Source organism: Drosophila gunungcola, unplaced genomic scaffold (genome assembly GCF_025200985.1).
Source record: "Drosophila gunungcola strain Sukarami unplaced genomic scaffold, Dgunungcola_SK_2 000018F, whole genome shotgun sequence".
Taxonomy (NCBI): domain Eukaryota; kingdom Metazoa; phylum Arthropoda; class Insecta; order Diptera; family Drosophilidae; genus Drosophila; species Drosophila gunungcola.
In genome coordinates, this window is record NW_026453200.1 from 317,124 (window position 1) to 343,167 (window position 26,044).

General features: G+C 34.8%; 2 protein-coding genes and 1 long non-coding RNA gene across 7 annotated transcripts; 1 reads left to right on the forward strand and 2 right to left on the reverse strand.

The window, feature by feature from the left end:
• Positions 1–111: 111 nt before the first annotated feature.
• Positions 112–14,699, forward strand: LOC128263791 (glutamate receptor ionotropic, kainate 2). Of its 3 annotated transcripts, none has more exons than XM_052999016.1 (13): positions 112–295; positions 4,611–4,772; positions 4,831–5,064; positions 7,473–7,639; positions 9,023–9,259; positions 9,311–9,463; positions 10,560–10,763; positions 10,820–11,023; positions 11,079–11,183; positions 11,250–11,705; positions 11,762–11,963; positions 12,933–13,121; positions 14,149–14,699. In XM_052999016.1, exons 1-13 carry the CDS (start codon positions 112–114, stop codon positions 14,448–14,450), a joined length of 2,799 nt encoding a protein of 932 aa, XP_052854976.1. In that variant the 3' UTR covers positions 14,451–14,699. The 3 variants fall into 3 exon arrangements, with proteins under 3 accessions (XP_052854976.1, XP_052854978.1, XP_052854977.1); XM_052999017.1 differs by lacking the exon at positions 112–295 and adding an exon at positions 4,360–4,559 and having other exon boundaries at positions 14,149–14,698; XM_052999018.1 differs by lacking the exons at positions 4,611–4,772; positions 4,831–5,064 and having other exon boundaries at positions 14,149–14,698.
• Positions 1,043–2,984, reverse strand: LOC128263808 (uncharacterized). The gene is made up of 3 exons (XR_008268520.1): positions 2,200–2,984; positions 1,686–2,143; positions 1,043–1,605 (listed from the first exon to the last, which is right to left on the reverse strand). It is a non-coding gene; the product is annotated as an uncharacterized LOC128263808 (long non-coding RNA).
• A 109-nt stretch (positions 14,700–14,808) lies between the features above and the next one.
• On the reverse strand, positions 14,809–25,846 carry LOC128263799 (sodium- and chloride-dependent GABA transporter 1). 3 transcript variants are annotated; one of them, XM_052999038.1, is made up of 10 exons: positions 25,483–25,846; positions 23,509–23,776; positions 21,478–21,579; positions 20,249–20,429; positions 19,900–20,167; positions 16,845–16,948; positions 16,415–16,784; positions 16,151–16,354; positions 15,924–16,091; positions 14,809–15,852 (listed from the first exon to the last, which is right to left on the reverse strand). In XM_052999038.1, the coding sequence occupies exons 1-10, from the start codon at positions 25,624–25,626 to the stop codon at positions 15,751–15,753; spliced, it is 1,911 nt and encodes a 636-aa protein (XP_052854998.1). In that variant the 5' UTR covers positions 25,627–25,846; the 3' UTR covers positions 14,809–15,750. The 3 variants fall into 3 exon arrangements, 2 of the variants coding, with proteins under 2 accessions (XP_052854998.1, XP_052854999.1); XR_008268517.1 differs by lacking the exons at positions 14,809–15,852; positions 15,924–16,091 and having other exon boundaries at positions 16,215–16,354; positions 16,415–16,782; XM_052999039.1 differs by lacking the exons at positions 14,809–15,852; positions 15,924–16,091 and having other exon boundaries at positions 16,225–16,314.
• Positions 25,847–26,044: the final 198 nt, after the last annotated feature.

Sequence of the window (26,044 nt, forward strand, 5' to 3'; positions counted from 1 at the left end):
TTTGCTTTCATTAAAGCATTCCCACCGAAAAAATTCGGTTATACATTATAAAATCACAATAAAAATATCAATGAAGTTACTTATTGCCTTTGAGTATTCGCCGTTCTGGCTATGTATGTTTGGGAACTTTTCCGCGAAACAGGTTCCATTCGGTGCTCTCCAAGCTGTGGAGTTTACATGACGTCAGTTGCTGTGAATCTCTGCGCGCCAACCGTAAAACGGGAGAAATGGAATCAACGATATCCCACCTTGTCACAACACGCTACGAGTCCGCCACTTTCTGGCCAATCAAAAGGTACCAATGGTGCTCCACCCATAGGAACGACCGAGTAATCAAGCTGAAAATAATCTTTATCTTCGACGTTTTTAAACATATAAGCATATAAATCGAAATTAACAAGTTTGAGTATTTTATTTTTGAACAAGAAATAAAGCAAACTTCGGCAGGTCGAAGTTCATTGCCCTTGCAGCTATTGCAACTTGCTTATATGTTTAAATACATTGAAACTATGATGATTTGCAGCTCAATTATTCGACAGTTCCTATGGAAGCCATATGATATCGTTTTCCGATTTTTATAAAATTAAAAGCGTAATTCTGAACTGTCAAATTATTAATAAGTCAAAAAGAATAATAAAAAAAATTACAAATTAGAAAAGTTAAATTTTTTAAAACATAATTTTATTTAAATACTTTCGTGTTTCCATTGGGAGCTTTATGTTATGATGAAATTTAAACCGTAATTCAAAATTTTTTAACCATAACCATATGTCGAAGAACTAAAAAAATTATTTAAAAACAGCAAAGTTATAATTTTTTCCTTTATTTTCCCGATTGTTATATGCTATAGTGGCCCGATCCACCTCGTTCCGACTTATATACTACCTGCAATAGAAAGACAACTTTTGAGAAATTTTCATGCAGATAGCTTTAAAACTGAGGGACTAGTTTGCGTAGAAACGGACGGACAGACGGACATGGCTAGATCGACTCTGCTAGTGATCCTGATCAAGAATATATGTATGTACTTTATAGGGTCGGAAATGTCTCCTTCACTGCGTTGCAAACATCTGACTGAAATTATAATACCCTCTGCTAGGGTATATAAACTACGGCATGCCAAAGTTTGCTTCCTTTCTTCTTTTAATAGGATTTGCATAGGGATGTAGAGATGGGGAAAAGTGAGTCTAAACACTATCGTGCACAACAACCCATCTAACAACAAAAAACAGCTGAAAAACGGAGGCGGGAGGATATATATTTCAATTTAATCAGTTGCAAGCGAATTTTCAAGTTTATATTGTCATTTAACTAATTGGGTACTTGGTAATGGCTTAAATATGGTTCAAGATCAAGTCGTAACGCCTTTAAAATGTACAAACTCCTTAGGGCAGCAAGTTCTCATCGCGTACAGCATACATTTCGGCTAATTGATTGTCTTACATAAGTATGCAATTGATCTTTGCCAAGGTTATTTTTGCTATAAATCATAGTTTTTGTTTGCTTTCCCAGCTTTTGTTAGTTTTCATTTACACATCAAAACAAACAAGCAAACGCCATTTTCTTTCAGGCAGACGCACATACTTGGTTTGGTTTTAAATCTTACTGTCACAAATTGAAAACAATTCAAATTTAATCATTATCAATACTGTAAATGTATACGTATTATTTAACAATGGTCGTACTTAGCAGAACAGCATGATCACTGATGGATTTCTTACGATAGTTCTGCCGAAGGCGTATGATCATTGATCATGTTGCAAAAATTCTTCCATCACAATCAGCATAAAAGGAGCGTAAAAATAGTACGCTACCTTTTCTTAATACTGATCCATCAGTGATAATGTTGTTCTGCTGAATACGCCCAATGTAAAATTATGAATCCAAATCTTTGTAAACGTTTTCAGCTATATTTTGGGACGCGTTCAACAAAAGTGGCATATATATAGATCGCGAATTTTTTGTCGTAAACATTTTTTTATTGTAGTCGATTTTTCTGCGTTTATTGGGTTTTTTCCTATATTTTTTTGACTCGGTAAATACTATGCTCCGACAACTCCAAGCTCAAAAGAATAAATATTCTGTTCTTTTTCTGGCAACGCCTTGAAATTTTCTGGTATTTTCTTCGTCGATCTGTGTGAGGCTTAATGAAATGAAATTAAGAAATGTTATTTTTGGTGTTGTTGGATTTATACTTACAAGCGTAATGGAGGGGAAAACAACACAAACACGAAAAAGCCGCGTATCTGCCACCATTCCAATACCAAATTAAACTCTGGCGTAGTTTATGTTCAACATCTTCGATTTTGCTTTTTCAAATTAATTTGCTTGTCAGCCCAGCTGATTTGACAGTATGACCAAAGCACACGTCTCGCTAGAAAAAAAAAAAATTTTTTTCTCTGGCGAATCTTTTTGTCGATCAAAGTACGAGGCAATAAGAGGTACATGTGCTAAAAAGAGATGGAAAAAGTATCTAAAACTCGCTGTTGCGACTAGTAGGCTGTAAATTCGATTGCGGGTGAAAAAGCTGGTCGATCTACAACTATCGCGGAATTGCACATATATGGGTAATCCACAATTTTGTATTCTCTTCATTTTTGGGGTACTATTTGACAGCAAACTTAATTTTGCCAAACACTTAAATTACATTCTTGGGTCTCTCAATTTGAACCGTACACAAAGTCGGCATTGTTTTCGGCATATGTGCGTTTAAATTGGAGCATGCTGCCTTTATACATACGTAGCCCTACGGCAGCTGCTCATGTCAATAGAATTGAACGTCTCCAAAAAAAATTCCTGAAATTTACCCTTACATCCCTTAACTTCTGTTACCCACTGCCATCATACTCAAATAGATGTCGCCTGGTTCACTTAACTAGCCTTGAAGACCAAAGAGAAATACATTCACTACTTTATTTTGAATAACATTTTTAATGGGAAGCTTTGGGACGAACTATGTCGCCAATGAGCGGTAATAAAATGGCAATTTGTAACCAACTATCTGAATATTTTATAAATTGTTATATATATGTTAATATAATAGTAGCCAGTAATTTGGCGAATAAATAAATAAACAAACATACATTAATTCTTTAACAAGACAAGAATCAAACTTTGGGAAGCTGATGTTTATATACCCTTGCAGCTTTTCAAAAATTAAACATCTTTAAAACATCTAAATTTCGCATATTATTCGAGAGTTCTCATGGCAGCTGTTTGATATCGTTTTCCGATTTTAGTAAAATAAAAATCGTAATTCTAAATTATTAAAACATTCCTATGTCCAAAAGAATTGCAAAATAATTTTAAAATTAGAGAAGTTAAAATTTTTTAAAAAATGTTGTATAATATTTCCGAGAAGCCCCAACGCCCGATAAGTTTCAAATTTATAGGTTCCATGTAACAGGACCACATCCTGTTTACGAAAAAGTAGATCAAAGTTTGGGACAATACCGATTTCTTGGAAAATAACGTTAAAAACCATTATTTTTTGTCAACAAATCCTATAATATAAACTTTATCAAAAAACCACTTTAAATAGTGTGAGATCTAGTTAAATACACATTTCATAGTTTGTGAGTTTTTAACATAAAGCTGATAGTTTACGAGACAAATGCAGAAAAGTTTTGCCTTCAAACCGTAACTGTAAAATGAGAGCACAATTAATTTGACAGGGGTGGCATCACTCTTATCAATATTTTACAAAACTATCGCTTAATTGCTCATCTCTAAGGTTTTCGCATATCTAATGCTTTTGATTACAATGTAAACTTTACACTCGATTAACAACTTAATTTATTTTTATTTAAATTAATGTTATGGTTGTTAAAATTTTAATTTTGTATATATTTGCTAATGGTTTTTATTATTGTTTTAATTTTTGTTATATAATATTTATATTTGGTAGCACAAATATTCGGTAGCCTGATGCACAAATATCCCTGTCTAAGTGATGTTACCAGATCGGCCCTTCATTTTAAAATGACTGTTAAAAAGCAACATACTTTGGTCGATATCTCGTTATATATTAACTTTACCGAAAAAAAGCCACTAAACGAAAAATTCATAATTTTCAACGAATACAGAATACCATTTTTAGCATATACAGCAAAATCATTACTCTTACAATCTGAAAGAGCAAAGTTTGAGATTTATGAAAATATCTTTATGTTATGTTATATATGGACTTACTCGCACCGTAAGTAAACTATTTGCACTATTTCCTCATATTTTAAAACATTTATTTTGTTTTTGACATTCTGGTTTTTTCTGTCAAGATCGCGCACCGATTCCGTTTTATAAGCAGCGTAGTGTATATTGTAGCAGTGAAGCATCGGGTAACTGATAGTTAGTTAAATATATCGGTGTTTTCTTTTTTAGCTCTCTCTACATTTGTTTGGCTTCCGCAGTAGCTGAACAAAAGTAGGAGCAATTGATTTAAGCCAGTCGTTTTTTCATGCGAAGGGGGTGTGTTCACGCAATGCATTTCATAGCAAATGGCTTACTACTACTTCAGCTTGTTTCATCAGCTTTGGGAGTTCCTCCCTTAGTAAGAGTTGGTAAAATACTCCTATACATGTTCCAACCAAGTCTCTAACATCTTCTTTTAGGCGCCATATTTTCGAACCAGTCCGGAAAATATAACTCGGAGTTGGCGTTCAGATACGCAATTCATAAGTTAAACATGGACCAAAGTCTTTTGCCTGAGACTACTGTTGAATACCACATTGAATACGTAAATCGATTTGATTCTTTTGAGACAGTTCAAAAAGGTACGCATTTTAACAAAAATTTAAAATCACATTAATTGTAGCCGTTCTCAAACATTAGTGTGCAAACTAGTAAGTGTTGGTGTTCAAGCTGTATTTAGTCCAACTGATTCGGTTTTGGCGACTCATATAAACTCAATTTGTGATGCGTTGGACATTCCAAATATCGGCCGGTCTGCCCATGACTTTTCCATTAACGTGTATCCGTCGCAGCAATATGTTAATCAAGCCTTTATTGATGTAATACAATATCTGAATTGGACCCGCTTCGGAATTTTGCACGAAAAAGATTTCGGTAAGTCCCTAACAAAATTTTCTGGAATCAAGAAAAATTGCCCTACAATTTACAAAATGTTGGGACGCTGCGAGGCCTGGGTTCGATCCCTAAGAAGTCATATACTTTTATACCCTTGCAGGGGGTATCACTGTGGACGGCCGTCCACGTAGTGACGATGAGCACCGGACAGCGTGCGCATTATTCAAAGTCAGCAAGGAGTAGTCCAATCTTAATGACATATCGTAGCAATCAAAACGTATCGCTTTTTTTAGAGTTTGTGCATACTAAGAGTTTTATAAAGTCGTTTGGTTCCGAAGAAATGGGGGTGAAAGAGGGCAAAAATGTTTTTTCCATATTGGAGCTATTGGGGCCGGTGGAGCAGGAGGTCCTTTTTGGCATAGTTGTTTCAGGCCCTAAATAGGCGTCCAACGACACCTCAGTTATCTCACTGCATTTTTGAACTGAAAACTTTTGTCCTTCTGTTGGTTTGTTTGTGCGTTTCAAAGCGATGTTTAAGGGTCCCGAAACCAATTTTACTGTATTCAGCAGCTCGAGCTAAATAATATTTGTTGCACCAGGACTCGAACTCTATAGCTTTTAAGATTACGCAAATTTTAATATCTTACACATTTTTGTCTAAAATTCGCTTTTGGGAGTTCTTCAGCGGATAAAATTTCAACCCATTTCAGATCTTTGTAATTTGTATTTCATGCCTATTTGAATGAGCAAAAATCCTTACTAAGATAATTTGATGATGAAAAATTCTAATTAGAGCTTTTTAAAAAAAATGGAAACATTAGCAAGGGAATTATATCTTGGGCATGTCGAAGTTCATTTACCCTTGCAGCTGTTGCGAAAATGAAATATTCTTGAACACAATTAAATTTTGATTTTTTTAGATATACATACATCAGCTTTACGCAAAATAGCCATGAAATGTGTATTTCAACTAGATCTCAAACTTGTATTTATTGACACAAATTATTATTATTTTCCAAGAAATCGGTCTTGTCGCAAACTTTGACCTGTTTATGCGTAAACTGGTCTCAAAATTACATGGATCTTGAAAATGATCTGGGGCTTAAGGCTTTTCGGAAGCTTATCGAAACAAAATAATACAAATTTTAATGGAAAAGCGACTTAAGGGAAGGTTGGAATTAAGAAAATAGAGATTTTTACAACAAACATTTTTTATCTCGAGCAGTTTAATACATTCAAATCAGTGGTCGGCACAGCCCATCCAATGAGCATGTTTTTCCGGCTGAGGAGCAGCAGAGCTTGGGCAGAGCGCACCGTGCAAACAAATCTTACAAATAAAGTGCGAACATGGCATAATGAGTGAGCCGATCAATGATTCTAATTTTTATACCCTTGCAGAGGGTATTATAATTTCAGTCAGAAGTTTGCAACGCAGTGAAGGAGACATCTCCGACCCTATAAAGTATATATATATTCTTGATCAGCATCACTAGGCGAGTCGATCTAGCCATGTCCGTCTGTCCGTCCGTCTGTCCGTCCGTTTCTACGCAAACTAGTCTCTCAGTTTTAAGGCTATCTGCATGAAACTTTCCCAAAAGTTGTCTTTCTATTGCAGGTAGTATATCAGTCGGAACGAGCCGGATCGGACGACTATAGCATATAGCTCCCATAGGAACAATCGGAAAAATAAATGAAAAAAAAAATATAACTTTTCTGTTTTTTAATTTTTTTTGAGTTCTTCGAGATATAGTAATGGTTAAATATTTCAGAATTACGGTTTAAATTTCATTAAAATCGGACGACTATAGCATATTGCTCCCATAGGAACAATCATAAAAATAAATTAAAAAAAATTATAACTTTGGTGTTTTTAAATTTTTCTATAAGTTCTTCGACATATAGAAATAGTTAAATATTTCAGAATTACGGTTTAAATTTCATAGCTCCCATAGAAATAGTAAAATTATATAAAATAACTATATAATAATTGAGCTGCAAATCATCATTGCTTCAATGTTTTTAGACATATACGCAAGTAAATCATAATTTTAATGTTTTCAAAAATATTTAATTCTTGCAATAGCTGCAAGGGTATATAAATTTCGGCTTGCCGAAGTTTGCTTCCTTTCTTGTTTTTATTGAATAACTTTTTAACAGAGAATTAGGTTCTAACCAGTGAACAAACAAACAAAAAAACTCAGAGACCCCACTGGCTCTATCAGCTCACGTTTTCGAAAGTTTTACTTTAACTTCTGTTATTTCCGAACCAATAAGTTTTGTCGAAATCGAAGGCTCTGTAACCCAAATACTAGCTTTGACGTTGTATGCAAATTTGGGTCTTGGAAGTCTGAAAACTCCTCAAAAAACGATTTGTATAAAAATTCTGATAAGTTCTTAGCCATTGTCTCACACTATTTTTTAAAATTACATATTTAATATATTTACAGGAATTATTAACCTACATCAGTTTTCACGCTCTGTTCAGTGTGAAGTGCACATGCGACAAGTTTCTCAAAAGTCGTATCTGTCTGTATTAAACGAATTTAAAGGGAAGGAAATTCACAATATTATTATTGATACAAACTCGGACGGGATATCAATTTTATTAAAAAATGTAAGTTTAGAATGTATCTTTAAGGTATAATGAGCTCTGTACGTTCTTTGGGTACTTTCCTTATTGCTTTATTAAGAAAAAGCTAAGGGGACCAAAAATTGCCATTCGTAAGCTACACACACATATATGTATGTACTTGTAAGGTATTAAGGGATCGCTAGGTAGCATTTGTCTAATAATAGAGTGTTTTTGGATCTAGGTAAGGTACAAAGTATTTGAGAAAGTAAGTACTTGGGTAACGGCACACAATTTGTCAAGTATCTAGGCTAGGTAAAAGGTGCAAAAAATGGTTCAGAATTACGCTTTTAATTTTATTAAAATCGGAAAACGATATCATATAGCTGCCACAGGAACTATCGAAAAATTTAGCTACAAATCTCATAGCTTCAATGTTTTTAGACATATACGCAGGTAAATGATAAATTATGATAAATTCAATTTAGTGGTATCAGGCTAATTTTAAAAGAAAAATAAATAGAAATATTTCAGTAAGATGAATAAAAATCTTTACCTAGGTAAGGTAAAAGGTAGCCTACGTACAAGTATCTACGTACAAGTATCTACGTACAAGTATCTAGGTACAAGTAACTAGCTAACCCCAAACACTGTCTACGAGTTACAGTTCAAATATGCCCCAGAAAACATTCGAATTATAAGTTGCCCACCTTGCAACCTGAGAGCAAGCAGCACTTCCGCCCTCTATGCCTAAAAATTCAAAAGAGACAGTGGAGTGTCGCTATTGTTTTGTCAAGTAATTCATTGAATTTTATATTGGCTGTTTTTAATATTTTAACTTCACTAGGAAGCCTGATTAAAAGCTTGTTTAATTTTAATTTTTTTTATTTAGTTTTATTAATGTTTATTGTGTTATTGGGGGCTAAACTGACTCGGTTGATTGTAAACGTGATATGCTTACTATTTGGCTCGCTGTTGCTGTTTACTTTTGATTGCTTTTCCAAGGAGATCACCTAGCTTGGCAAATCTGTTTCGAAGATTATTCCTGCTCTATTTATTGCTTAAAGTTATGGGGACTTTAGGAAGGTTTTCTTTTTGTTTTTATTGTGGGCTATGCTTTCTTTTGGCTTGTATGATACATCCCCAACTATCCCGAACGTACGAGTCTACGAAGACGTTGATGTAGTTACTGTTGTAACTGATGCGACGGTAGTTACTGAGGCACCTTACTGACGTAATCAGTGCATCGATGGGTGGGAGGGGAGATGGGAAATGCGGGGTCCATGACAGCAGCAGCAGCAGCAGCAGCAGCAGCAGCAGCAGCAGCTTGTAAATACTGTTTTGATTTTTTTTTATAAATTTTGAAAATTGCGCCTACGAACACAAATGTAAATATTTGTTTTTCTCTTTTCCTATATAAAACTATAGATATTGCAGCAGCAAATGAATGAATACAAGTATCATTATTTGTTTACCAGCTTTGACTTGGAAACGTATGACCTGGAAGATTTTAAGTACAATTTTGTAAACATAACATCGTTTCGGTTGGTCGACATCGGAGATGTTGGCGTGAAGCAGATTTTAAAGGATCTTGGATCCTATAGTCACCATATGTTTCAAAAACCGTATGTGAATCTTCATTTAAGAAAATCAGTTGCTCTCGAGGTAAGCTTTGTGAAAATAATAATGCAACTACATGACTTTTGAAACTTTTAGTCCGAGCCAGCCCTAATGTTCGATTCTGTGTACGTTTTCGCAATTGGTTTGCAGACACTTGATCAATCATACACTTTAAAGCTATCTAACTTGACCTGCGATCAGGAAATTCCGTGGAGCGGAGGCCTAAGCCTAGTAAATTACTTAAATGCGGTAAGTTAGAGAATTATACTCTTAATCAGAAAATAAATGTTTAACTGAAAGTTTTAAATTTTAATGTAATTATAAATTTTAGAAAGGAACAGCTTTGTTACTTTTTTTTATTTAAAAACAAGAAAGAACGCTATAGTCGAGTTCCCCGACTAGTAAATACCCGTTACTCAGCTAACAAATTTCAACTTAAATATTCCCCACAAAATCATCGGAGTTAAGTTGGCTACATCTGTCGAACTAGAAGCAGTGCAGCACCACCCACCCCTGCTGACAGTTCTTTTATTTTGTCTCTCTGCATCTGCATTTACCGGCAGATCAGCGGTCGAGCAACGGCAGAGCGACGGCAAAGGATTGTTGTGTCTACCGAGAGATATGGCCGAAACACACAGAGTGCAATATGTCTCAGAGGTACGTGACAGCCTTTTGCCATTTGTGGGCATTTGAGTTGGCGCGGCTCCGATCTTAAATCAAATTGCGCTGCCAATGAATTACTAGAATCTGCATAGTTATAGTTTCCGAGATCTCGACGTTCTTACAGACAGACAGACGGACAGACAGACGGACAGAGAGACAGACAGACGGACTTGGCTAGATCGACTCGGCTATCAATCTTGACCGAGAATATATATTCCAGGATTCGTAAAATAACACACAAAGTACAAAACAAAAGTTTTATACTCAAAGTTTTCGATACACACAGTATACTATTCCAACTGTGCAAAACATGTCTATTACGAAGTGTGGTGATTTTTTATTTTCAAATGAAACACACGTAAATCACTACGTGTTTTACACATTCAAAGTATAAAACATCGTGTACTTTATATTTTTGAAAAGAATGTGAACAAAATACACAATGACTACACAAACATGCTCTGTCGCTGCTCTTGTAGTGGTACTCTGTGTATAATTTTTATGGTTTAGAAAGCTTGTAACTTTTATAAGTCTTTAAATTTTTCAAAACCGTTAAAATTACCTTTTTTTGTTGTTGTGAACCCAAAAAGTCAATAAGTTTTCCACTTGACAGATTTTTACTCATACAAGTGTTTTGTAGGGTCGATCCATAGTTTCTTAACGTATAATATTTCTTTTAAAGGTTGAATGGAAAGGTCTTACAGGTCCTATTCAATTTAAAGAGGGCCAGCGAGTACAGTTTAAGTTGGACCTAATAAAATTGAAACAGCACTCTATTGTAAAAGTTGGCGAATGGACACCACATGGACATCTTAATATTACCGAACCTTCAATGTTTTTTGATTCTGGTTCCATGAATGTGACACTGGTAGTCATTACAATACTGGTCTGTAAATAAAGTAGATAAGTAAATTCAAAAGTCTTTAAACAGTTGATTCCTAGGAAACTCCATATGTAATGATGCATTACGGTAAAAATTTCACGGGCAACGAACGATTTTATGGATTTTGCGTTGATATACTAGAAGCCATTTCCCACGAGGTTGGGTTTGACTACATACTGGATTTGGTACCCGACAGAAAGTATGGTGCCAAAGATCCCGAGTCTGGAGAATGGAACGGAATGGTCGCTCAGCTGATGAAATATGTTCGTTCTGTCTTTATTTTCTGTCTCCCAGCAATAACCACATCTAAATACTTAGAAGGCGGACTTAGCCGTTGGTTCTATGACTATTACATATGCAAGAGAGAGCGTAATTGATTTCACTAAACCATTTATGAATTTGGGTATTAGCATTTTATTTAAGGTATGAAATGTCTTTTATTAGAGATTTTGATTGGATCGAAATGCTCATCGTTTCTTTTTATTTAAGGTGCCGACCTCAGAGCCAACCAGACTGTTTTCTTTTATGAATCCATTAGCTATAGAAATATGGATATATGTGCTGATTGCATATTTCCTAGTATCTATTTGCATATATATTGTGGGGAAACTTTCCCCTATTGAATGGAAGTATACTCACCCATGCGATCTAGATAATATCTCAATAAGCAACCAGTTTACCCTAACTGACAGTTTTTGGTTTACCATTGGAACGCTTATGCAACAGTCAACCGACATTTATCCGAGAGCATTGTCAACCCGAATAATAAGCAGTATTTGGGGTTTTTTTTCGCTGATTATTGTGGCGTCTTACACGGCTAATCTTGCTGCCTTTTTAACCACTGAACGTATGATTAACCCCATCGAAAACGCAGAAGATTTGGCATCGCAAACAGAGATTTCTTACGGCACTTTGGAAAGTGGATCTACGATGACTTTTTTTAGGGTAAGCTAAAGACATTTTGATCACATTTTCATATCGTTCATTTCAACATTTACTAGGACTCAATGATAGAAACTTACAAAAAAATGTGGAGGAGCATGGATAACAAAAAACCAACGGCTTTTACAACAACATATGAGGAGGGTATAAGGCGCGTTAATCAGGGCAATTATGCCTATTTGATGGAATCGACAATGCTTGATTATATAGTGCAGCGAGACTGCAACTTGACGCAAATCGGAGGTTTGTTGGACACGAAAGGTGAGAAAGCGTCTTACTTATGAAGTGGAAACTTCACTCGGCTATAACTTTCAAAAACGAAAGTCGATTTGAGTATCAAAGCCAATTAAAAGGCAATTAGATTAGGCATTAAGAATTGAGCCAACTTTGTGGGGCCGAAGTTTATATACCCTTGCAGCCATTCCAAAAATGTAATACCTTTAAAACAACAATATTCCAATTTCTATGCCCATTTGCTTAACAATAAGATAAGCTTACCTCGACAAGCCGAAGTTTACATACCTTTCCACAACTATAGCAAAAATTTAATATTCTATATATTTGTATGCCTATAAAGCAGATGAATGAATTGACCGTTTCTATGTTCTTATCTTGTTGGGAATAAAACAAACTTTAAACTAAGTAATCCTTCTACAAAACAATTAGATAATTGGCGCCCTATGTCGAACTGCATAGCCAACACTAGAAGCTAAGATAGTGCAGCATCCCCACCACCCGCTAAAAGTTCTTTCGTTCTGCAGCGATTTCCGGCAGAGTGGCGACAGAGTGGCGGCGGAGGGGCGGCAGAGGGCTTCATTACGTTGTAACTTTTAAAACAATAGGTCGATTTTGAACACTTTTGTGTCTACCGATAGATATGACCGAAAGACACACCTACTGTCTAACTCGTCTGAAAGTGATTGCACATACTTTCACGACTTGAGGGCGTTAGAGTGGGCGTGGCACCGTTTTGAAATAAATACGCGCTGCGTAGGAACTACCATAATCTGAATGCCAAGTCCCAAATCTCAAGATTAGGCGACTAGGCTATTGATCCTGATTAAGAATGTATATACTTTATACGAATACAATATACCCTTTTACTCTACGAGTAATATATTTTTGTTATGTAATAATTTTAATTTTATAATTACAGATTTGTTAAGCCTCTATTTATGTCTATTTATAACTTTTAAATTTAGAATGTATTGATTTTCAAACTTTTTTAAGGTTATGGTATAGCAACACCAAAAGGTTCGCCTTGGCGGGATAAAATTTCGTTGGCTATTCTTGAACTTCAGGAAAAGGGTGACATTCAAATGTTGTATGACAAATGGTGGAAAAACACAGATGAAACATGCAACCGAAGGAGCACAAGCAAGCAATCGAAAGCGAATGCCCTTGGACTGGAAAGCATAGGTACGTATTCAAAATAATGTACATAATCATAGATGAACTCAAAAAGATTTTGCAACTTTAAATTTACACCCGTTAATTTTCGCCATAAAATCTGGAAAATAGACTTGACGTTTCGTCAATAATAAGTCAACATAGTATTTATACGCTCTGGTGTTGGGGCAGTTACCTGTTTAAGGAGTACACCAAGTTTGAGCTTGTCGTCTGGCTTGACCAATGGCTTGACAAAAAGTGAAGTCAGTTTAAAGAAGTGGCAACCTTCTTACAAGAACGATAAATAAAAAATAAAGAGGGTCACACTTTCGAAACAAATCGTTGATTTTTAAATAAAAACAATGTCAACATCCTCCTCCCAATATTGGGGTCGTACATAACTTCAATATAGACGACGGCAATACTTAAAGTTCACAACTGGGTTTCACATCTAGCTTAATTAATTTTACAGTAGGTCTCTTATAAGTATTATTTTTTATCTTAACATCACTAATTTGTTAACGCCCATCTTTTGATGGATGTGTTTTTACAACTATACCTTTTGGCCATACATTCCAAGGCAAGTCAGATTCCATCAACAAAACTACATCACCTTCTTGTAAAAGTATATTGTCTGTTGTCCACCTACTATATATTTAAATGCAAAGTAAATGTTGCCTGTCAAAGTTTTGGATGGCGTTTGTTTGAAATAAGCTGTTATATATTGTCGAATATTGTTATAAACTACCTCACATCTGATTCGTATTCCTCCATTGCATTACACACACAATCTTATAATGATAACATCTGGCAACTCTGTACAACATATATCTCAAATAAACCCAGTCCGAAATAAAAAAACTACGAATATTACCAAAATTGTCTTTTTGCTTTAACCTATCCAACTGCAATTACGTCAAATCAAATTTCGCTATAATTGGGGTTTCCGTAATAACTAGAAAGCACTCCGATAATAGCGCTATAGCCTTGTCATCGGTCCTCGATGTTAGCTTTTTATTCATATTTATTAAAATACTTTAAAATTTCAATTTGACAGGTGGTGTGTTTGTGGTGCTAATAGCTGGCATATTTGTGGCTGCGGTCGTGGCGTTTTTCGAGTTTTGGTTTAATTTTCGGTGCCACCATAAGGCTAGGCCAATTCAACCGGTCGTCGATAATGATGCAACCCAAGGAGTGATTCTTGAAAGCGAATGGATTTATACACCACCGAGCCGTTGCTTTTGGATAGAAATTTTCGAGGAACTGCGATTTGCTTCATGGTGCATGAACAAGCAAAAACGGCCTGAACTAAATCGAGTTTGCAGTGAATGTAAGATTCCACAAAAACCCATCCTTTAATGAATACATAATAACTTTACAAGAAAATGTACGCTTAGAGTTTTAATAATTTAAGGCAACAGCATTGACAAGACAGAACTGCCAATTAAATAAATCAAAATGTAAATGTTTTCAAGAATAGTTCATTTTTACAATGGCTGCAATGGTGTAGGAAGTTTGCTTTCTTTCTTGTAAAAAGATGAAAGAGAATTTGTTTTTAAAAAGATACACAAACTCTTTACCTATGAATCATATGTTCTTTTATAACCCCTAAAAATTAAAAACTATAAAATTAGCTTAGATCAGCGTATTAATATTTCGAGTATGAACACTATAAACTATCAATTGTTTTCCTGCAAATTATAAGTTTTTCAATATGTTGAGTGGATATTGGATTTATTTGACACGTTAAGCAACATTTAGACATTTTATAGATAATTTACAGAGCAATGCCCGAAGCACCATCAGGACATTGAAATAAATTAATACATATTTATATACCTCTATATATAATATATATATAAGTAAAGACAAACTTATATTACATGAATGCGATTTCATTGTGGGATACCCATGTCTTATTTCTAAACATTACTAAATTGCAAAATACCTTCTAATCTGTGCCAGTTTTTGAAAAATATATATATATCAAACTGATAAAAGGTAAGTTTGATCCTGATCCTGACAAAAGCATAAATGCACTTGTTTCTGCATATTTGCTGTGCTGCCCCTCATAAAATTTGCAGTGCATTCACTGATTTGGCTTAAATTTTTACATTTGCAACAGAAATTGAAACCTCTTTTGTATTTATTATATCAAGTAACCTAATCTAATGGATGAGAACTTGGCACTGGCAGGCCGAGAACATATCGATTATTTTCTTAAGGGAGAATTGGTTAAATTGGTTTTGAAATCCTGCACTGTACTCATGTAGATAACTCTTCTCCAAAAGCAGAGTATTCAGAAATTCAAGATTTCAATCACTCTAAATATCCAGCGTTCTACTTTTGAGTAAGTACCACATAAAACACACCAATAACCATTGAAAACCCTAGATTTTGTTGTGCTTGATTATTAGACTAGCTTTCAGGTAATAAAGAATGGGTTAATAAAAATATAAAACTATTACAACGGTTTATTGCAAAGATTAAGGTGAAGACAGGAAAGTGGATTCCAAAGATCAAACAAATCGTTTCTATACTAGTCGGTCTAAATTAGAAATGATTTCCCAAGTAAAGCAAACTATTTAAAATCGAATTTAGCTGAACGAATTGGTAAACGAAAAGGTCCCTAACATTTTATGAAATAACTTAAATACGTCTATAAGGAATTAAATTCAACCTCTTTGGCATAAGCTTCTCTCTGCATTTTCTCGCGTAACCGGGGCACGTCTTCGTCTATTCGAACAATAGCTCGGATTTTCTAAAGGGAATCAAGTTTGTAAGTTTATAGTTTAATTGAGCATTTTAAAGTGCATAAAAAGTGCATAATACCTCACTGAGGTCACCAGGAGTTCGCTTCCACAACCAGAACATATATATGGGAATATAGAGCATGGACGACAGTGCCGTAAACCAACCAAAAGCGTGCGCCCACCAAGGGTAGTTGTAGTCCAAGTACTTTATAGGAGTCCACTGCACAATGTTGAAAAAGAAGACGCCCTGTAAAGAAGATAAATTAGTGGTCATAAAAGAAGTGCCTGATTTTAGGAGGTACTTACCAAGCATATAGCAGGGGTGGTGACACACCAACAGAACTTCCACCAGACCGTTGGGTAGTAGCCGATCATGTCCTTTATTCCATCATAGAACCGATCAACTCCGTAGCACCAAGATATCGAGACGCACTCGAAGAAAATGAGCCACAGTAGGCAAAAGCCGCTGACTGCGTACGAATCCAGTATTTGGAATATGTACATGCCGCCCTAAAAAGGCAGTCGCACCCCATGAAGTCAGCGTTGCAATGGTCCAGTCCTGAAACTTACCTGTGTAATGCAGGTTAGGCCCACAATGTAGCTAAGGGCGCATACAATCGCAATGAAGATTTCTTTGCGCTTCCGCAGCAACTGGGGCCACTCGTCAATGATCGCAGTGATGAAGCCCTCCATTGTGCAGAACTGCGAGTCCAAGCCAATCAGCAGGAGCATAAAGAAGAACAGGCAGGACCACATTGGCGAGCCCGGCAGCTGCAGCACTGCCGAAGGATACACCAGGAAGGCCAGGCCAGGTCCTGAGGCAGCCACTTCGGCCACTGGTCGCTGCTGCTCGTGGGCCATGAACCCTATGACTGAGAATATGACGAAGCCAGCGAACATACTGGTGCTGGAGTTGACTGTGCACACGATGAGTGCGTCTCTGAAAATTTGAATTGATTTGATGCACTTGGCTTGACCGGACTGCGCAATAACCACGTACTTGTACACATTATTGGTGAACTTGTTGTAGCTTCCTAGGGCAACCAGAGTGCCGAGTCCAAGTCCGTATGAGAAAAATATCTGCGTGACAGCATCTATCCAGACCTGAAATACATTTCGACAATATACGATTTATTTATACTTAGTACTACCCTACTACCCTACTACCGTACTACCGAACTACCAGAACGAACAAAAAATAATTTAATTAGGACAACAAAACTATATTGTAACTTAACAATTTAAGGCCGCAGAATCTTCATTTTGTTAAACCGATAAGACATCTAAAGTCATCAGCTCAATAACCAAAACAAAAACCTTTGATTGTTCGCCGACTAAAAGTGCTCGGAAATAAGCCAGATTCATCTATTAATCATTCGCTCCTTCCTACAGCAGCTGTTTGATATTTTTTTCCCATTTTAATGAAATTGATTATGTTAAAATTTAAATTTAGACTTAATTCTAAAACAATAAACCACAACTGTATATCGAAGAACAAAAAATACTTAAATAGAGAAATTTTTTTTTTTTTTCTTCGATTGCTCCTGTGGGAGCTCTATGATATACTTAAATATCATACTACCTGCAACAGGAAGACAGCTTTTCGGAAAGTTTCATGCGTAGAAACAGACGGACGGACAGACGGACATGGCTAGATCAACTCTCCTAGAGATACTGATCAAGAATATATATGTATACTTTAAAGGATCGGAAATGTCGACTTCACTGCGTTGCAAGCTTCTGACTGAAATTTACGCTTATAATTTCATTTAAATCAGAAACCCATATCCTATAGCTGTAGGAACGATGGAATAATTGAGCTGAAAATCATCATAGCTTCAATGTTTTTAAACATATACTCATATAAATCGAAATTTAAATGTTTCAAGAATATATCATTTTTGCAATAGCTGCGAGGGCATAAAAACTTCTTTTTGCCGAAATTTGTTCTTTTTTTTTGTTTGGTGTGTTCTGAACTCTTTATTTTAAACTAAAAACAAGAAAGGAAGTAAACTTCGGCAAGCCGAAGTTCATATAACCTTGCAGCTATTGCAAATATTAAATATTCTTGAAAACATTACAATTATGATTTACTTGAAGCTGTGATGATTTGCAGCTCAATTATTTGATAGTTCCTATGACAGCTACATGATATCGTTTTCCGATTTTAATAAAATTAAAAGCCTAATTTTGAACAGTCAAATTATTAATTAATCAAAAAGAATTTCTAAAAAAAATTACAAAATAAAAAAGTTAAATTAAAAAAAAAACATTTTTTTAGTATTTTAATTGTTCCCATTTAAGCCGTAATTCTGAAATATTAAACCTTTACTAAATGTCAAAAACTAATCAAAAATTGAAAAACAGCAAAGTTATAATTTTTTATCATTTATTTTTCCGATTGTTCCTATAGGAGCTATATGCTATAGTCGTCCGATGCGGCTCGTTCCGACTTATATACTACCTGCAATAGGAAGACAACTTTTGGGAAAGTTTCATGCAGATAGCTTTAAAACTGAGAGACTAGTTTGCATATAAACGAACGGACAGACTGACAGACGGACGGACAGACGGACATGGCTAGATCGACTCTGATCAAGAATATATATACTTTATAGGGTCGGAGATGTCTCCTTCACTGCGTTGCAAACTTCTGACTGAAATTATAATACCCTCTGCAAGGGTATAATAAATTATATTTATACACCCAAAAAACCGTAACAATATGCCCCTATTTAGGGTTCAATGTGACACTGTTGAGTGGTATGAAGTTTTTAATAAGAAGATCATCAAATTGACACCTATTGTGAACGATTGATATTTTCCAAATTATCAATATGCAATTTTGGGTGTTAATATGCAATTATTCATTGCCTTATACTTGGGTTCATTTAAGGGTCCATTTGACATTATTTGGTATTAATATGAGACTAACTTGAGGAATTTGTAGGATCATTTATGTTGTAGTATTAATATGTCCCCAAAACAATATTCTTGAAAACAAAAATCATGCATTTATATATAATTGCAAGTGGGCTTTGCTTTCTATTGTGCTATGTCAATTAAACTTAACTTTAATGATTTAATTACTATCTATCTGAAAAAACGTGCATTTTCGAAAATCAAAACAACCGATTGTTAGTGCCGAATTGACCCTGATTTCAGCCAATTGAATCTATTTAGCGCCAAATTCCATTTTTTAAGCCGCGTAATGGCCCGTTGCCACTCATATAGGATCAGTTGATCCCAAAAACTGATACCACGAGTAGTTTCAAAATGAACCACACTTGTTAAATTGACACTCAGAGATATTTTTTGGGTATACGTTCTGATGGCAGCAGCACACAATTTAAAAATAAATATGTTTGACCCATATTTCGAAACAAATCAGATGTGTAATATTAATTTACAATTTTGTTGCCAGTTCTCACGGAAAAGGAGCTTGTGCAACATATAGCTCCCATATGAACAATCGGGAAAAAAATGAAGAAAAAAATTATAACTTTGCTGTTTTTTAATTTTTTTTGTTCTTCGGCAGATAGAAAAGGTTAAATATTTCAGAATTACGGTTTAAATTTCATCAAAATCGGACGACTTTAACTTAAAGCTTAAAGCTTAGAAACGAACGTACAGACGGACAGACGGACAGACGGAAAGACGGACGGACGTATAGACATGGCTAGATCGACTCGCCTAGTGATGTTGATCAAGATCAAGGATATATATACTTTATAGGGTCGGAAATGTCTCCTTCACTGCGTTGCAAGCTTCTGACTGAAATTATAATACCCTCTGGTATAAAAAGGGAATAAAAATCAATACATAACATTTTAAAACTAATTGCACCACAATCTTCCAAGTTTGGCAAAAGGCTAAGCTTAAACTTTTCGAAATAGTGACTTCTGTTTGTAAAATCAAATACCTTCAATTTTTGTAATTAACTTAAAATAAAAAAAATGTTCAGTTCCAGTCCTATCACTAAGTGTTTATCAAAAGCCATAAGATTTGCCTTTTGGAAATAAAATGAAATACATATTAAAATATTGTAAACTTACCTCGGAATTAGATAACTTTGAAAAGTTGGGAATAATATAAAATTTAATGCCCTCGAATGCTCCAGGCAAAGTTATTCCCCGAACCAGCAGAACCGTCAGAAGAACATAGGGAAATAGGGCAGTAAAATAGACTACTTTTCCTGTCCATTTCACGCCTTTCCAAATACAAAAGTAGCACAGAATCCAGACAAGTAATAGGGTTCCGGCCAACTCCCAGCGAATGTTTCCAATCTCCTCAATGCCATGTGATATTTGAAGTGCACGACGCCTTAAAAATATATTAATGTAATGCGCACATAGACATATAGTCAGATAGTCAGATAGACAGATAGACAGATAATCTACGTACTCCCAAAATTCTTTGACTGGATCTGTGAGTTCGGAAGATGTAATGTTCACAGCAGCTACGGAGCAGACCTTTTTAGCGGTGCCATTAAGCATCTTATCCCAGCAGTGTAAGTTCTGTCTTTCGTATTGACTGACGCAGTTGACTGTGTTCCACCAGTTGTTACACGTCCTCCAGGGCACATCTGAAATATAGTATTGACACATGTTGGAGTGCATATACAAATATTAGAGAAGGAGAGAAATTTACATGCCAGTTAGTTCCTTAAATGACAGTTATTTGCTAAAATCGGACTTGAACAAAATCAGTTTATGGTGTATGCAGAACAATTTGCAGCTATAGTTGAAATGTATCTTAAATATTCTTTCTACACATGTTATTAATAACCACTCACTCTCTGCACTTGGGGTCCTCTTCGACGCTAAATTTTTGTTTATTAACCATACAAACCATATTCTGCCGAAGGCATATGCAATGTTCGGATTTGTCAAAAGAAACACTGTACTTTTTAGGGACACATACTCACGACTGACAGTGTTCTCGGCATTAGTGCGTTCAAGAGTGGAATATGATTCCCTTATTTATTTATTTATTTATTTATCTGGCTATCAGCTATTTGGAACCCTTCCGGTAGTGATCATATTATATTAATAGAATTGAGAGGCTGCAGGAAAAGTACCTAAAATTTACTCTAGCCAATGTTGCGTACTGCATACCTGCCGTCTAGTAGATCGGCGTTCGATAGCAAGCTTGCTCTTTATCAACGATGTTATAATTGGTGATATTGATAGTCCCTTCATATTAAGCTCAATTAAATTCAATATCCCTGCCAGGAGTCTCCGTACCGTCATACCATTTTTTGAAAGTGCCGCGAGGACTAACTAACTAACTAACTAACTAACTAACTAACTATGCGCGGAGTGAGCCAATCCTAAGAACTTTAAGACTTTTGAGCTCTTTGCCACTAATTATTCGATTGGTTTGCGGATCCAAGAAGGATGTGCTCAAGCAATTGCTTAGGGAATATTTTTTTATTATTTAATTAATATTTAGTTTTAAAGTTAAGTTAGCCGATAAGCCAGATAAGGATTTATCCATTAGCGAATAAATAAATAACTAAATAAATAAATAAATAAATATATATATATATATATATATATATATATATAATAAATAAAATCAACGAAGTTTTTATCAATATTTCGGTTGTTCATGATAGACTAACTACATACCTGCTCTCATGGACATGAAGAAGTAGAATACCGCCCAAGCCAGAATCACAATATAGTAAACATTCATCCAACATGACATAACGGCAGCAGCATATCCAATTCCTTAAATTAAATTAGGAAGAATAGTTAATAATAAGCGTGCTCACAAAATGTGCACTTGAATCAACAGTAATGTGTTTTATTACAGTATAATATCTGTAGGGTAAATACTGTTATTACTGAGCGTATTTACAATTATTCAGAGAAGTCTAAAGTAGAAGCACATCTGAAGGGATCCTTGCGATAGTCTAATGCGATATTAATCTGAAGGATCGAGATATATCGGATTAAATAAATTCAAATAGACTTTAAAATTATTATGATAACATGTTCCCCCCAAAAGGTATGATGTATTTGTTGAATAAAACGTTACAGTATTACATATTAACTATTAAACATTAACATTTTTGCAACTGTTGCAGAACTTAAACATTCTTTAACACATTGAACTATGGATGATTTTCAGCTCAATTATTCGATCGTTCCTATAGTAGCTATTTTATTTAAATAAAATTAAAAGTGTAAGTCTGAACTATTTAACCATTGTCAAAAATTAAAAAAAAACTAAGCAAACTTCGGCAAGCCGAAGTTCATATACCCTTACAGCTAAAGCAAAAATTAAATAGTCCATAAAATATTTGAATAATATCACTGTTTTACCAATTTAAATCTTAAAACTTATATTTTCCTGTGCAGATGGACACCCTGATTCAAAAAATGATACTCAACATTTTGTGTATGGAACCATTTTTTTAAAAGTGTAAATATCGTTTTTCACCTCTTTTCATGCCAATTTTATTTTTTATCTCCAGTTGTGCTTAACCGATTTCGGTCATCGATAGCTTGTTCTACCCTTGCAGAGGGTATTATAATATCAGTCAGAAGTTTGCAACATTTTTATTTGACATTTTTGCAGTATAAAAGCTTTTTAATTTATTTATGTATACCTTGCTCGGGGTAAAAGTTCTTGTCAATCAATATAGTTGTCTATATACTCCCGAAACCATTTTTATCATATTTGTTCTTTGGATTCGGGTTTATTTTACACTTTTGTTATTCTTCTCGCTACTTTCGCACTTCGGCAAAGTCTGCAAGGGTATTAAAACTTTTTTATTCATATTTATAGAAAACAAAAGTATTTTTATGCAAAAAAAACTTCTTTAGAAAATTAAACTAATGTATGCTCAAAAATTAAAAACTATCCCTATAATCTTATCAAAAAAGAAATGGAATAAACGTTGCCTAATTCTTAAAAACAATCTTTAAAAAAATTACGACCTTTTAAAAGTTAGCTTGAATGACAATTGTCTCCGGTTTCTTATTTCATCAACCATTTTTATACCCTTGCAGAGGGTATTATAATTTCAGTCAGAAGTTTGCAACGCAGTGAAGGAGACATTTCCGACCCTATAAAGTATATATATTCTTGATCAGCATCACTAGACGAGTCGATCTAGCCATGTCCGTCTGTCCGTCCGTCTCTCCGTCTGTCCGTCCGTTTATATGCAAACTAGTCTCTCAGTTTTAAAGCTATCTGCATGAAACTTTCCCAAAAGTTGTCTTTCTATTGCAGGTAGTATATAAGTCGGAACGAGCCGGATCGGACGACTATAGCATATAGCTCCCATAGGAACAATCGCAAAAATAAGTTTAAAAAAATTATAACTTTGCTGTTTTTTAATTTTTTTTTTAGTTCTTCGACTTATAGTAATGGTTAAATATTTCAGAATTATGGTTTAAATTTCATCAAAATCGGACGACTATATCATATAGCTCCCATAGAAATAATCAATAATATATAAAATAACTATCTAATAATTGAGCTGCAAATCATCATAGCTTGAATGTTTTTAAGCATGTACGCAAGTAAATCATAATTTTAATGTTTTCAAAAATATTTAGTTCTTGCAATAGCTGCAAGGGTATATGAACTTCGGCTTGCCGAAGTTTGCTTTCTTTCCTGTTTTGTTTACTGTTTAATTTAAATCTTACCTTTGAATATGGGGGCTATTTTAAATACACCAAGACCACCAATGGTCAACATTTGACCAAGAGCTAACTCCATGAAAAACATCGGAATTCCAGCTAAAAACAGCGTTATTATATATGGTAGTATGAAAGCACCGCCTCCGTTTTTGTAGCACAAATAAGGAAATCGCCAAACGTTTCCCAAGCCGATTGCTAGTCCCACTACTGACAGAATGAAATCCATTTTCGAAGACCATGATCCGCGTTCTGGGAGTTGTTCAATTTTTACCAACTGAAAAAAACAATATAAGTCCGTTGATAAAAGGAAAATATTTTTAGCATTATATGTAATTTGAACTGTAAAAGTTATCTTGGCAATTATGTATTATCACGTAGAGCATCCGCCTTTGACAATTAGAAACTTGAGTATATGTTTTGACTTGTCAATGAACACTAACTAAATTTGATAAAACAACAGTAAAAACAACTCACAATTTTATCCCGTTGTACCTATTTCAAAAATGTACAAAATATACCTTTGCAGCTATTGCAAAAATTAAATATTCTTGAAAACATTAAAATTATGATTAACTTGCGTATATGTTTATGATGATTTGCAGCTCAATTATTCGATAGTTCCTATGAAAGCTATATGATATCGTTTTCCGATTTTAATAAAATTAAAAGCGTAATTCTGAACTGTCAAATTATTAATAAGTCAAAAAGAAATATTTTGTAAAAATTATATCCTCTAGAATATTGTCCTAAATTGGAGATAGTTCTGGACGCGAACTACTCAACCGATCTTAATGAAATTTTGCACAGGTCTTCGAGATATAATTTCAATGTCTTGAACGTACGATCTTCAATAGTATTTATTTAATTCAAACACACATTTTATTTGTTGTGACTTTTTTACGTAAAGTTTATTTAACAGCATTTAAAATTGAATTGTTTTGCCTGCGTCGCTTTTTAAAATAAGTGAAATGTTTTCAAGCATCAAGTCTTGGAAAATATTGTGAAATATAGATAAGAGTCCAGTTATCCAACCTAGGACCAGTTAACTGAGCGCCAGCACTTTTTTACATTTTCTTGATAGCTATCAACGCAAAAAAGTCTTATCATATAAGATGTGTTTTCCAACAAGATCTACAAGTATTTTTGACAAAGATATTTTTTCTTAAATTTGAAATGATTGGTGGTCGATCAAGTTAGGTATTGGATGATGATAAGAAGACAACTGTTTAAAGAATCAAGTTAAGGCAAAGGTATTCCACAAAAAAAAGGTTCCTTTGCCTCACGAAATAATTCAGGTTTATGTAAATTGGGGACGTCTACCATGGTTGCAAGTTCATACCACAAGGCAATCAAAAACAGTTTGACAATTTGTATATTGAGTTCAAGAGCAATTGGAGTATAGGGATCAACATTGTTTTCAATCGTACCAATTCGATGCTTTGTTCAAGGGTGTACAGGTATTATAAGGACAGGACAAATTGCCATCTATTTCCTAGCTGGTTGATTTGGGACTAAAAAATACAAATATTTTGATTTATCTTCTGTTATACTATAAAGTTAACAAGTTTTTTTTAACTAATTTGGTCGGTAAACATTTTTTGGAACGATATTTTCTGAAACCAAACAAAATTTCAGAAAATAAGAAGTATCTCTATTTATAAGAGCGTCAATAATTTTCCTACACCTTTGCACGTGTTCATAATCCTTCACAAAATTCCATTTCAGAAATTTTGCGCGAAGTGATCGTTGTTAACTTTCTGCCATCCTAAGAGGTATATTGATTCAACATAATTTAATAGAACGACTAAAAGGAAATTTTTAACGAGTTGTGTAGTTTTGAAACTGAATGGCTATTGCTTTTTATTGCTTTGCACATTTTTGACAAAATTGTAGAACCATCTGCGTGGGTTTGAAAATTATTTAACGCTCAAGAGAAGATACTTTCTAAAATATTTTGTATTTAACTCGTCCTGCACCTACCTGCTGTTTATTGGGGGCGTCCGTACTTTTTGGCGGGTTGGGCTGTAGACTTGGTGCGTGACCCAATTCTTTGCTCATTTCAATGGATTCGTGCTTCCGCCCTTCTCCTCCCCCGTCGCCGTCGTTTGCGCAGTTGCTGTACATTTCGAAAGAGTTCTCTTTTGAAGGAACTGTACTTAGAATGCAAAGGACGAGAATAGATCTAGGACAATCGAGCGCTAGAGCTCAAGGCTAGACCCGAATTCGTCTGAGTTGCGCGTGATCACGAGAACAGCACCCTCGCAGGCCACTTGCTTGCATCAAACTGAGTATCTAACCACCTAAAATGGTGCTTTGTTCCTCAAATCGGAACGTCTATGTAGTGACGTGACAACATAAGCGACGCTTAAATATAGGGGGGCTGGTTGTTGAAATTCGTACATACAATTTAATTTAATAATGATTTAAGAAGAGGGTTCTGCCAGAGCCAAATTGAAGTACGGGTATACGGGCACAACCTAACATTAGTGCACAGTACATCAGTGTGCAACAAGTGGAATCCTCGGTGTGCATCTCTTATGAT

What these genes read in the sequence shown, in the direction of transcription:
- LOC128263791 (XM_052999016.1), top strand. Translation starts at nt 112, where the DNA reads ATGTATGTTTGGGAACTTTTCCGCGAAACAGGTTCCATTCGGTGCTCT. An exon ending in GAAAATCAGTTGCTCTCGAG is followed by an intron (nt 9,260 to 9,310) that starts GTAAGCTTTGTG and finishes TGAAACTTTTAG; the next exon opens with TCCGAGCCAGCCCTAATGTT. An exon ending in GTATTAGCATTTTATTTAAG is followed by an intron (nt 11,184 to 11,249) that starts GTATGAAATGTC and finishes TTTTTATTTAAG; the next exon opens with GTGCCGACCTCAGAGCCAAC.
- LOC128263799 (XM_052999038.1), bottom strand. Translation starts at nt 25,626, where the DNA reads ATGTACAGCAACTGCGCAAACGACGGCGACGGGGGAGGAGAAGGGCGG. An exon ending in ACGCCCCCAATAAACAGCAG is followed by an intron (nt 23,777 to 25,482) that starts GTAGGTGCAGGA and finishes TGTTTTTTTCAG; the next exon opens with TTGGTAAAAATTGAACAACT. An exon ending in CAAAGTTATCTAATTCCGAG is followed by an intron (nt 16,949 to 19,899) that starts GTAAGTTTACAA and finishes AATGTATTTCAG; the next exon opens with GTCTGGATAGATGCTGTCAC.